Source organism: Oreochromis niloticus, linkage group LG10, assembly GCF_001858045.2.
Source record: "Oreochromis niloticus isolate F11D_XX linkage group LG10, O_niloticus_UMD_NMBU, whole genome shotgun sequence".
NCBI lineage: Eukaryota > Metazoa > Chordata > Actinopteri > Cichliformes > Cichlidae > Oreochromis > Oreochromis niloticus.
The window spans coordinates 10880808-10894667 of record NC_031975.2 but is presented as its reverse complement, the minus strand read 5'-3'; the positions used below and the strand labels follow the sequence as shown (position 1 = coordinate 10894667).

At 39.8% G+C, this 13860-nt stretch overlaps 1 protein-coding gene across 9 annotated transcripts in view; it reads left to right on the top strand.

The window, feature by feature from the left end:
- Nucleotides 1–13860, top strand: part of LOC100697557 (glutamate receptor 3) — a 76829-nt gene that overhangs the window by 3911 nt on the left and 59058 nt on the right. For all 9 annotated transcript variants that reach the window (XR_003221997.1, XR_002063550.2, XR_003221996.1 and 6 more), the window contains exon 3: nucleotides 12625–12864. Coding sequence is in view for 6 of the 9 variants with exons in the window: in XM_005471998.4 (XP_005472055.1) it covers nucleotides 12625–12864 (240 nt within the window). In the remaining 3 variants the exon portion in view is untranslated. The remainder of the gene's footprint in view (nucleotides 1–12624; nucleotides 12865–13860) is intronic.

Below are 13860 nucleotides of genomic sequence, written 5' to 3'. Positions count from 1 at the left end.
AAGAAAACTTTGATTAAGCTGTCAATATTTCACTGTATTTCTTATTAGGAGTGTTTATTGTGGCTAGTTATCCTTCCTCTGCTATGACTCAACCAGTGCGATGCTGCTCAGACAGAGGCTAATGTAAGAGCACTTCAGTGTGTAGGCAATGTACAGTTCCACTAATGCGCCACAGACCAGTTCATGCAGCCAGATCTCCTCCTCCTCCTCCTCCTGCTCTTCTTTTTCTTCTGCATTGTTGACGCTGCAGTGAATACTTTGACTCACCAAATCCAAATTGGGATATTTTACTTTTGTAAACTGGTATTAACAATAAATGTGATATTTAAAGAGCTAAATATTGATGTTGGGTTAATAATGCACACATAATATTGTATATGTCTCTGTGATTGTTTTGTGTTCACAGCTCACCTTTTCATCTGACATTTTGAATCTAATTAATTTGCTAAATGTGAGTAATGACATTATAATCACTTCTTTTCAAATTTCATACAGATGTCATGATAATATTGTTATCTTGAATCGTGTCTAAGATGTTTTTCCTTCCCACTGTGGCCAAGTGCTTGCTCACAGGGTGTCAGCTGATTGTGGGGCTTTCTCAGTATTATTGTAGGGTCATTACCTTACAATAGAAACTGCCTTGAGGTGACTGCTGTTGTAATGCGACGCCATATAAATAAAACTGATTAGAACTGAGAATTTGAATTCTTTTAGCCACATTAATCATGTAGTGAAATACCATTATTATTATTTCAATGTCTCAGATGCATGTTTATTTATAAAACACCTTAAAATGTTCATTTGTTTTTTTAGTTATATGTGTGGATTTTGTTTTTAAGATAATGTTTTTAAATAAAATTTCTAGCACCAATGTTGCTATTTTTACCCCGTCTACTTATTTAGATTATGCACTCTAACTTGATTGCTAAGACAGGATGTATTTTTGGAACAAGTCAGACTTTGATCTACTTTCCAATTTAGAAGGCTATACCAGGAAAAGAACATCAAATCACAGCAAACCTTATTCATTTATAGTAATGACTGATTTAGTTAATTTAATTGAATTCAGCTTTTATATATTGTTTTATAGTAACTAGTAATCCATCCCTTATTTATTCCACAACTTGTTCCAACACACTCTGCACTCTTGCACTATAAATGTGCTATACATGTTGTCAGTATGGTCTGCTGACTACTTTGTTCACTGAGAGCAAAGAAACAGCCAGGCCAGTATGTGTTCAAATACTTTGACAATAAAACTGATTTTGATTCCTTATTTACATGACACCAAATCACAAGTCACTGCTTTATACAGTAATCCAACGATAGCCTATGAGCAAGCACTTAGTGACAGTAGGAAAGAAGAACTCCCTTTAACAGGAAAAAAAACCTCAGCAGAACCAAGCTCAGGGAAAGGTCGTGACTGGTCAGTGGTAAGAGGAAAAAAATAAGAGAAAGAGGAGATCACAGTGAGACTGGACATGGGCATTTGGTATAGTTTTATTAGTCTATATAACTGGGAGGAAAATATTTACATTGTTCTTTCTTTTTACTCAAAAAGTATCTTTACAGCTTGAGCTCCATCAGACTGTTTTTGTGTCTGTGAAAGTGCTCAATGGCAACATGCGGTTTGGTAAGATAAACATATTCAGATGATGCTGTAGTGGGCGTCAGTAGCTCAGGAGGTAGAGCACGCCATCTACTAATCAGAAGGCTGGTGGTTCAATCCATGGCTACTCCAGTCTGCATGCCAAGTATCCTCAGGCAAGATACTAGCCCCAAGTTGCTCTCCAGTGCATCCATTGGAGTGTGAAAGTTAGATAGAACGCACTTAAGCATACAAAAAAGTGCTTGGGTGAATGAGGGATGTTGTATAAAGTGCGTGCTCAGGTAGAGTAGAAAAGAATCAGTCCACCTTAAATTCCCATTAACTGTATAGTGCAGTTCATTTGAAATTTATATCCACGTTTACTTGGAAAGTTTCGTGACATTATTTAAAACATAGTAAAATCTATTAAATTGGCTTCATCTGTACCAGACCTTGTATTTCTTATACATGATGAGGAGGGAGAGCAGGGGAGGAACAACAGCACACAACTTCCAGTGTTTATTTTGAATAGAAAGGATCACCTGGTGTGAAAGTCACCTTGTTCTAAGTTGGGTATGTGTTCTGAATGTTTATAATAGTAGGAGCTCTTCAATATAAGGAATATTTCACAGATGTGGGATTTATGCTTGTTTGACTTCTTTCCTGAAGTTTAAAGTTTGATGAAAAGATCAGAACTATTTTCATGTTTGCACAGTAAATCTTTGTGCTTGAGCTTAGCAGAAACATTGTGTGTATATATATATATATATATCTTGCTTTATTAATTCATAAAAAAAAGTAAAAATAACACATTATGTTTTTTTTCTTGGCTAGGCATGGAAACTTTCTGTAGATTTGTTATGTCCATGGAGCTGCAAGGCTACAAATGAAAACATATTTCAGTTTGGATCACTATAGGCAAAAGAAGATTGATATTTCTAAACACAGTTATTTATACTGGAACTGGGCAGGCACTGGTGACAACAGATATGACATTTAGTAAGTCAGAGAAAACAGAAATGGAGGAGCTGGGGTGGAGGTGGGTTGCAAAGCAGCTTGCAGATGTGGAACAATTGTGAGCAGATGGAAGCACCCGAATCGCACTGCACGCCCAGCATGCAGTGTAGTAATACATCAGCTGATATGCTGTAAAGGGGAATGAGCCTGACTCTTCTGCTTGTCTGATCTGATGCCATATTTAATTAATTAATTATTGAGCAGTACACATATCCGTGCTACACCGAGCACAGCTAGCTGTGCCCCTGCTGCTTCCAATCTTTGTGTAGCTGAAGTTATTAGAGCATTATACGTTTTAAACATTTGGCACAAATCTTTTCTTTCTTTTTAAGTTACTATAGCAAAACAAACATGCTGCAATGTGAGCAAGCAATACAAAACAATCTTCATCATAACTCTGAGTACTCATTTAAACAGACAAGTCATGGATGATGCACGCGCATCAGAGACAGGGTTGTCAAATCATTTGGCCCGTGGGTGAGCGTGCTTCATGATAGTTACTATGTTAAGCCATACTCTGCACAGATATAATTAATGTTTATAGAAACTGTTTTTTAAAATATAGCAGTGAGGTCACTGATCATCTGAGGACAAAGCATTCCACTCTTGGCTTCAAAGCGTCATTGTGAAAGTCTGAATTCAATTATTAAAACTTCACCATGAAAAACGCACTCGCCACCTTTGCTTACATATTTGGCCAGTCAGATGTTTGTGTCTGAAAGCTTTAAATGGAATCTCTCGGTTTGGGAGCCCTTGAACAAAAAAGAGACACTTATCCAAAAGCATGTCCTTTTATTACGATGCACTGATAAAAATATCTGAGTTACTGCTACTGCAGCCAGAGTCCTGTCAGTTTGGATGACCTGTGCCAAGTTGACAAGTACTCATCGTCAGATTTGTCATGGCATTTTCATGCCATTTATAATGTCTTTAGAAAAATTTTATCTAACTGAAGAGGCATTTCAGGTGCATACAATATGGTTTTCTAAGCACTTTCACTCACATGAATAGTTTAAATCTTAGTTTAATAAGAGCTTTTAGGGTCCTTTGCTGTGGGGCAAGACATGAGTCATGGGCCATCATGCAGCACAAATGCATTAGGTTTCTATTGAACGAGGGAGTGCTAATGCTAAATAACTACAATAGAGGCATTTAAATATCAGTTGACTGAATCCATACCTGCCAATCATTTGAAAAGAGCTGTAAGTATTCAGACGAATGAGCTCGGCGCGATCGTAAGAAATAATCTTATTTGTTGTTTTGCTCAAACTTAGTCAGTTGACCGTGGCCGGTCATAATGCTGCGAAATGGCAGAACAGTGCTGGATAGCTCTGGGGGCAAGCCACTGGAGATGTGCAGTTAGTCTTTCATCCTGTGCATCAGAATGTGCTTACATGTCAGCGCTGTAACACAGCGACGGTGATCACTACTGACAAGCTACAGTGATGCTGCAGCAGTTCGTTGCAGCCTTACACAACGTCCTTCAGCATGGCTACCTCTGAAATCTCTGCCATTATTCGTTAAATGTTACCTGAAATTATTCAAGGACAACAAGCTGTGCACGTCACAGAATAATGCACAAGAAAACCAAAGATGCCAGCGGGGCAGCGAATAATTTAGAGAAGCTGCTTTCATGAATTTGTTTAGTTGTATGAGCGTTCAGTCTTGAAGGTAAAGAGGGAAAAAAAATCATATCTTTGCTCCAGTGTTTCTGTGTTTTTAAACAAGAAAGAATTCGCGGCCCATTTGTTTTCTATTTATATTTGATAGATGAGCCTATTCTCAGTGCTTTCTATTGTGAAACATTTTTCACCTGATATTTTACAATACATTAGTTAGAGCTTGTAAATTGTGCATTTATAACTTCTTCACTCTACTTTTTTTAAACTGAGTATATTGCATTACTCTGTCTATTATAACTGTGGTCTTTGGTGTTTTTGCAGCATGTGCAAAAGATGCGGAGGTGAAATACATTCAAGTATGTTCATCCACATAATACTCCAGTAGCCACAATCCATGTGTGTTTATTGCTGCTGCAAATTTCTTTCTGTCATGGTTTAGCATGTGGGCAATCTCCAGTTTTATTTCTCAGATTAGAGCTAATCCAACGAGTGTTGCCTGGCTCTTTGTGTATAATGAATACCTGCAGGGGGCTAACCCACTGGAAGAAAATGTGTGCCTTTATAAAGCTATAATCTGTAGAGAAGAGGGAATTCCAGCCAACATTCAACAACACTGCCGGAGGAGAAACACCTACTCAGCCTTCAGTCTCTATCATGCCCTGTGCTTTCTCTGTGGTTGGTCAGCTGAGCCAAATTGTGCAACAATGCAGACTGTAATGTGGATACAAATATGATAAGCTTAAATGTCATAACATGGGAATCATTTAAAATGTGCACGCTGTGAATTCAGCCCGATTTTCTTCATTATCAAACATTTACAATGATGTTTGGGGGGTTTTTTTTAGGTCAAAGTAAACTAGCAGGTCTACACAAGTTAAGCAGTAAGAATGCAGTTTATTTCAGATCAGATTAGATCCTGCAAAGAGAGTTGTTATTAGAAAATATAACAAGCACAATGTTTGAATTATTTTTTAATACACTTACTGCAAAAAAGTTGTTTTTAAGCACGTGGAGAGCCTAAATTGCTGCTAATAACTGACATGCTAACGGCCCTGTGAGACCGCTGAGCTAAACGCTAACATCAGCATGCTACATACCCACAGTGACAATGTGGAAATGGAGTACGTGAAATGTTTTCCACAGTCAGTGATCATCTAGTAACCAGTGAGTGCTTGCTTTAGGTTTTCGGCAGCTGCTGTGAAATCGACTGCTAAAGCCCCAATCGCAGAGGCCTAGAGATCAGTCAGTGACCCCTGGCAACCACTAACCACTCGAGAGAGAAAATAGAGTATTCGTCAGACAGTTAGAGAGTGGTTGCTGGCAGCTGTTAAGATGAAATTGATAACAAAGAGATACACCTGTAGTTTGCATAGATAAGAAGTAAAGATAAACCTTTATTAGTCCCACACGTGGGAAATTTGTTGTGTCACAGCAGAAAGTGGACAGTGGAATAGGATAAGATAAAAAGAATAACATACTATATAGAATAGAATAAAATACTAAATTACACTTAGTGTTATTGCACATGTGCAGATGTGTGTGTTTGGTCAGTTACGAAGACTTTGTTGTGGACTCGGACTGCAGTAGGAAGGAAAGACCTGTGGAATCTCTCCGTCCCACATCGTGGGTGCCGCAGCCTGCTCAGTGCTGTTAGAGTCTCCTGCATGGGGTGGGAGATGTTGTCCAACAGGGATGAGCTTAGCCACTATTCTCCTGTCACTCACCACCTCCACTGGGTCCACAGCATCGAAGATTTCAAAGACCTGGACTTGTCTGCAAACATTTGCAAACTACTCACCAAATGGTAGCGCAACTGTGAAAAGTGCAATGCAGCCTAAAAATGGGAACGCTGTCGCTTGCAATAGTACAAGGTGCTGATTTAGTTTAAAGGTGAATGTTCACCGTTTCCAGTTTGTGTCTCAGGCACAGTTTGTGTCGCAGTTTCACCGCAGCTCGGCGTGTGAATGGAAATATTTGTACACAAGTTGGTGTCTACTGTGCAAACCAACCCTGGGTTAACAATCCAAGATGACGACACTGAATCTTTAAAACTTTTGATCTATACTGTAACTGTTGTGTATTTTAGACTTGTTAAATAAGCCATTCACACAGCACTGACAGGCTCCGTCCATGAACATCCTACAGCAGTGTTTTTAACCACACAAAAACAAGTATTTAATGTTTCGCTAGTGATGCTTGAATGGCTCAAACTTGCTAAGAAAGTTGCTAATTAATAATTTGATTAATGGTGATGGTAGATAAAGTGATAACTTGGTTTCATCATGAGAGGAGGTAGTTTGTAGCAAATTTATCAGTATAAGTTATTTATTTTTGATACAATAAATAACTCCATGAAATTGAAAATGCCATTATTGGCTTTAATAATAAAGTCATGAAGTTTGATTTGCTACTTTATCTTTTTTTAGTTCCTCCTATTTATTTACTTTCCATTTCATTCTTCATTTATTTCTTTGCTTGTTTATGTTTAATATCTTTAATTTTCCATTTGATTTGTGAATATATTCTTTGCTTAATGCTTTTTTTCTGTACTTATTTTCATCATATCTTTTATAGACACAAAGGAGAAAACACAGTGAAATAAAATAATAAGCGATAAGTCTCAGTTGTAGTGAGATGTTGAGTAAGCCATGACAGTTTGTGCAATGCAGTCACCTCTCCTTTTCCTGCTTAGAGGAAAAGCCAATAGGACAGTCTGACTATAACTATAAATGTTTTCCATGACCATCTGTGAGCTACAGGATCAAAGTGCCGGGTGACTAACTTTCAGAAAGACACCATAGGCTGAATTTTTTTAGACACAATTATACTGAATTGACATTAATAGAAATTCTCTTTAATTGTGCTGCCCTACTGTGTTGACAGAAAATCGTTCTGACACAAACCTGCTGTTATTCAGGTGGAAATATGATCCTGAAAGTGTAACTGCAAGTCTGTCTGCAACCCTCGCCTTTCATTTTCATACATAAAAGTGAAAACTGGATTGCAGGATTGGGCTTTCTGCTGTGCCCTTCACTATAACCTACATGCTCTAACTTGCTTAAAAATCCTTGAAGGAGCAAGCTGTCCAAATAAAAAAAGAAAACAAAATCTTTTGATTTGCAGCATCCTGAAAGGTCAAATAACCATAATGGTTTTATAAAGGATAGCACCAGAAATCTAATCAAACACTCCTATTTTGTGCTTTAAAAGCAGACAGCCGTGGTTATGCAGTACGTGCTTACTGTTCTATAAAGGACTTCCAGTTTCTTGTAGCATTTGCGTCTTATGACCTAAAACATCTGTTGTCAGACTTGGCCTTTTATTTGACATGCTTCCACTTATGCTTCCAAACCTAGGCTGCTTTATTCTTTCCACTAGTGCTGAGGAAAACTGAATTGCAGACTTTTCAACCTTTTCACATCTTTCTGTTGAAGCGTCTAAAAATAGAGTTCTTTTTTTGAGCCTGTGCTCAACAGCACATGAATTGTTAGACATGTTAGACTGGGGTATTAATTGGGAAAAAAATACAGACTGCATTTCACACGGTTGTTGTAATTATAGGATTTTTGACATCATGTGCTGCAAAAAAATACTGTTGTTGAATGTTTTCAACTCGCAGCTCAGATACAAGCGTACTGCAATAAAGCATCTACAGAATATTATAATCACTCTGTATAGATAGTGATTGTACCTCTTCAGCCTCTACTGATAAGTGCATGCATAGTGGGCTTAAACCACTTTATGACCACATTAACAGCTTTTACCGCTAGTTTTGCATCATATACGTCATCAGATATAAATATTCAAGAAAAATCTGTTTGCATCCTGTCCAGCTAAAACATCCCATAGATGCTGCCAGGATGCATATTACTTAGAATAACAGAAAGACATGCTAGCTGTTTGCTCTTCAGCTTAGCATCCAGCTTGTTTCCATTAGGAAACAATGCATTCACTGAGTGAATGCTGGTTATATGCATACTGCTAACAAAACAAAGGGAACACTGACAATATAAAACCAAGCTTGTTAAACTGGTATCAATCTATCCAGTTAGGAAACAAAAACCCTTGTGGGTCCATTTTACCTGCTTTGGTGCAAATGAAAGTGACAACAGGTGCACTGGAGAGGCAACAACAAGAGAACCTCACCGCAGAAGGGAATGGTTTAGTAGGAGGTGGTCACAAACCACTGCACTGCCCTTAACCTGCCTGAGTGATTTTTCCAGTTTTGCTTCTTTTCAGTGCCCTTGTCACTAGTGGTAGCATAAGAGGGTACCTGCAGTAGATTCAGATTACACAGGTTGTCCAACTCCTCCAGAAATGCACATCCAAACCTCTGGATGTGCTGCATCTCTCAGCACAGTCTCAAAAATACAAAGAACATACCAGAAGACCGGGCACTGCATGAACAGAACTGGACAGGGCCATGGAAGGGCATCAACCCGGCAGACGGGTATCTGCTTCCTTGTCCCAGGAGAAACAGGAGGATCACTGCCAGAGCACTACAGCATTACTCCAGTTGGCTACTGATGTCCATATTTTTGATTAGATTTCCCTAGAAAGCCAGACATCCTTTAGTGGGAACTTTGCTCGCAGCTCATCTGGCATTTTTTCTGAGAACAAAGGACTGGCAGGAACACCACTGGCACCTCATTTTCTTTATAGGTGTAGATTTCTACTTTTCTAACATGTAGGAGGTTCAGAGAGTCTGGAGATGCTGTGGTGAACGTCATGCTGCCCTCAACATTATCCAGCATGACTGGTTTGGTAGTGGTCTTCGGGCGGGCATGTCCTTGGAGGCGTACACAGACCTCCAGGTTCTAGTCAAAAATATCCTAACTGCTGTTAGATACTGTGATGGAATCCACACAGACTCAGAGGTCAGCCTGTGATGTTTTTTTACTTTGACTCTTGGTGTGATTTTCAATCCAGCTCTCAAAGTAATGATGTTCATGGTTTTAACCCCTTGATGATCTTCTGACATTTCCTATTACACCACCTGAGTTGGTGAATATGTTCAATGTTTCTAGTTTCTCTTGGACCCTGTCCTTTACAAGCTGGCACAGCTGCATGTTGTATTTTGTTCACTGGCTTCTTCATTTAGTGAACATGTGACCCCGTGACAGCGCAGAACAGGTATCCCCATGTGGCATAAACCAATGTGACTTCCCTCACTTCCCTGTGTAAAACAATCTGAAGCCCTCCTGCTTTCCTCTGCTCTTGCAGACACAGCTCTTTGGCAGTGGAAAAATAACTTCCCGCCAGGCAGCAGTAAACACATTAAGAGGTTATTTAATATTGTCACAAAAAATAAAACTGTTGTCCTGACTTTGTTCATATGCAGCACCCAATCCTCTCAAACCTCTGAACAGTGAAGCTCAACTCCTCATCGCAGCACGAGTTATCCACTGTTTATTTCCTCATTCTTACTGTCTTATGCGCATAAAGTTCAATTTCCTTACCGCGTCTGCTGTTCGCTTCTCAGGCGAGGACAGCAGCTCACCTCTATTTCCATTCTGAGATAGAGCTATAAGAATCCAGTTTAAAGACTCAGATCTGCTGTGCACATACAGGTTCATCCCACCAACAGCAATTTTGATGATGGACTCAGACTAAAAAAAAAGAAACGGAGAAGACATGTGACGGTGTTGGTGCTACCGGAGCTGCTGTGTGTACCTCTTAAGCTTGAAAAGGTGAAGAGAATCAGAGGGTGAGGGCTAAAAGAGAGAGAGGCAACAGTGACAGACAGATGTGGGTGTTTGTTAGGTGATGAATAAGATGAGAGTCGACAAAGGGTGAAGAGAGCTGAATTTCTCCAGTTGGATATTAATCATGGATGGAAGGCCTGTGTTAGTATTCTGAACAGAAACGTGCAGAGCAGTAAAATAGCTTCACTTCACCACTGTAATAAAGTCAATGATGCGTAACTTCATTTCTGACCATGATCAGGGGAATTTACTGTAGTTGGCTGGTGTTTACAGCTTCATGAGCCCAAATATATGATTTCATTAGTCCTTTGGGAGAACAGACTGTCCGTTTAACCTTGACAATCAAAAGATAATGCAGTCATTTTGCCAATAGGATCGGATGATTTTCGATGAGCTGAGAGGTGTTTATTTATGGCAGTCTGCTATTTTGCATGAATAACACGAGCTGGACGTTGTGAAAGATGCTGTGAATCTGTAATTTGAGGTGAAGCATGCTGATTTTAAAAGGAATCGATCTTTTCTGACATTTTTTCTGACTTTTTTTTTTTGCTTAACTGTTTGAGTGCAGCAGCCCCTTGATTATATAACAGGTGCACTGTGGCCATCCAAGACACACACAGGCTGATCTGATGATAAAATGAGAGAGGGAGAGATGACTGAACCGAATCATCAACTATGTGTGGGGGACGGAATGGCTGTCTTAATGGAAAAGTCAAATGAACAGAAGCAAATGATGAAAACATCCAGCACATAACACATGAAATCACAGATCTGTGAAATTATTTTACTCTGACTGCAATCATAAAAACTTAAAATGTGGTCTTTTTTTTATTTGACCAATAATTTCTAGACTTTAACTCCTAGTTTAGACTATATGTAGTTTTTTAACATTCCCTCAAAATTCACTGACACATAAAAGTAACAATGGTAGAAAAGTACACATGTAAAAAAATTTTATGAAGCTTTTGACTTTACATGCATTTATATTTGTTTTTGCATTTGCTGCATTTCTTGGTGCATTAAGCAGAGCATAGAGTCTAAGGTCATGAATCTGTATCGTGTCATGCATGCGCATTCTCGTGTGTCCGACAACGCAAACAGGACTTTCTCATGAATAAAACACTACTGAAGGACAAAAACGCCACGTTTTCCATCAGTGATTCGTGAGTCATGATGATTTAATGCATGAATTAATGCAATGTGCATCCTGAATCCTGACGAGTGGAATAGGCCACCAGCTGTTTCTTTGTAATAAATTATGCTTAATTTCAGAAGAAGCACAAATTACTTTTTATTTATACAATTTGCTAATGAGATTTGCTATTATTTATATTTTGTTATGATTTCGGGAGCCTGTGCCGTGCATGTGTGTAATCAAAGTTTCTTTCAATAAATCAAATGCTTCCCATCGGTCGAAAACATGCACTTCAGCTCTAAACGCGCTCCACTTCCTCATCTAAACCAATCAGATTGTGCGTGCCCACATATAACCATCTTACGTGACCTCTGTTGCAGAGGTTGTTGCTATATATGGTTGTTGGCCTTATCCACAGGCATATTTTAGATGGGAACTGCACCTCAAGATATGCATGATGTATTTAAGCATTTGACAGTGAAATCTGACTAGTGGAAGTCTGCTGTGGGGCAGAGCAAGCTGCCCAGTAAGAACAGATAGGGTGCTCACTGGGAGGGAGGCCTTAAAGAGACAGACAGAGGCTGAATGCAATGGTTGACAGGGAAATATGCACAGCTGGTTTCCTTTAGATGTCTTGTTTTTGATGCAAATAACTGAACAATATGTATGTGACTTGATTTTCTATTTAAATAATAACCTCTTTCTTCCTTCATTTTGTACAGAAACTCTAAATGAAACAAGGAATTTATACTTTATTGATAATACTTTATTCTGTAACTGTAATGCTAAAATCCAATCATTTCTAGCCTCATTTAATATTTATTAGTTTCTGAGTGGCTTCACTGAGCAGCGTTGTGACCTGTGCGGAGCAGAGGGTCAGAAATATCAGAGCAGGTCTGCTGCACTGACCAACATTTCCTTCAGTCATTACTAATATTAAGACAGGTGTCATGCCTCTGATTTAATCCTCCTTGGTGGCACTGAACCAGTTTATTATACACAAATAAAATGAAATACTTAACACGTTGTAAGACTCGGTGTCTGTTTAGTGTTTGTGGCCGCGGCTCATTTCCATAGGCCCACAGATGGCAACAGATAGGCCTTGTTGTAAATCTTTTATACAGCGGCAGCACAGCCCGGCGCTCGAACATTTGGATGCTCATGTGTCAGGATATTTGTCCATTAAGAGCTGTGGCCAGTGCACTGACTTCCCCATTATTTCTAGTTGATTACCCAAGCAGTTGCATTTACAGCAAGGATAAGTGAAGGGCATCGGGCAGCAGAGCATTGCCATAGGGAGCAGGCATCCCGCGTGAGGCCCATTTATTCAGATAGCCGCTGCTTCACTCGCAAGATTAATAGCATAAAGAATTCCCTCTCATCTCAACCTTACATTGAATTTTTTTTTTAAATTTTTATTTCTGCACAGGGACTCAGCAGCTTTAACTTTCAGTATGTCACAGCGATTATTGACATCTCTCCTGAAATTAGGAGGAACTTGGCATAAATCTTTGTTTCGGTCCATGACCTGAACCTGTTCTTTGTCCTTTGCACTAGTCTGCTCCCAGTTCTCCCGAGGAGTTTACGCCATCTTCGGCTTCTACGACAGGAAGTCCATGAACACGCTGACCTCCTTCTGCGGGGCACTGCACACCTCCTTCATTACTCCCAGCTTTCCCATCGACGCCGACGTGCAGTTTGTCATCCAGATGAGGCCCAGTTTGCGAGGAGCTGTTCTCAGCCTGCTGGACCATTACAAGTGGGAGAAGTTCGTCTACCTTTACGACACTGACAGAGGTGAGAGCGGTTTTAGCTGGGAAAGCGTGCTTGCGTACACCTTTGCAAATGCCATAAGCTTCAGCAACGTTTAGGAGTAGAACGTCTCACTGCAGGAGAAAGTGGATTAAGTTATTGCCATCCCTGCTCAGGCAAACACGTTATTATACAGGCTATAAGATTTGTCTTTAATATGTAAATCCCTTATCCCCAATCCTCATTCTAAGTGGTTTGATACATTTTAATCTTTGTCAGTAATGATCCCAAATTGCTTCAGTGTGCGGCTGAATCCTGCTCACAGAGGCGCTCAATAGTTTCTTGCTTCCGAGAAATGAGTCATTCACAGGTGCTGCTGAATCTGCTGCAGTACTATGACTGCAGCCGCCCGAGTCTCTAATCCTAGGCACTCGCTGATTATCATTTAGCTCTAATTGGATTATTTAAAGACGGAGCACAACATCCTCCAACTTCTGCATGTGTTTTATGCCCTCTCGCTCCCCTCATGTGGGCCAACTATTTGCAGACTTGGGTCCCCCGAGAGGTAGCATGCAGTCACAATCTGTCTGTACAAACTGGACCACAAACTGATCGCAGACTTGCTGTCACAGTAAAGCTACAGAGCACAGTGTCAAGCCAAATGTGTTTTCAAATCGTCCGTTGCAAATAAATTAGAAGATGCAAGAGATGCTGTTTTCTGGCTTCAGTGTCTGCTCTTAAATGTGCCAAACTGTTCAAGAGCTGTGCATCCAAGTATTTTTAAACTGACACAGAGAATTTCTAGGACAGGAGTGCACTCCTTTTTCGCTTCCCCCTGCCTCACGTTTATATATTTCCAGCTCAGGTGTCTGATCCACCGCTCTGTGATGAATCTGATCGCAGAAGCTGATGATTGGACAACCAATCATCAGCTTCTGCGACGATTGTGGATGAGAAAAAAATGATTAATGAGTTTGTAACCTCTCCATGGCAAAAACAACCTTCTCAGAAGTGCGTCCCGATGTGGCCCTTAGAGCTCCG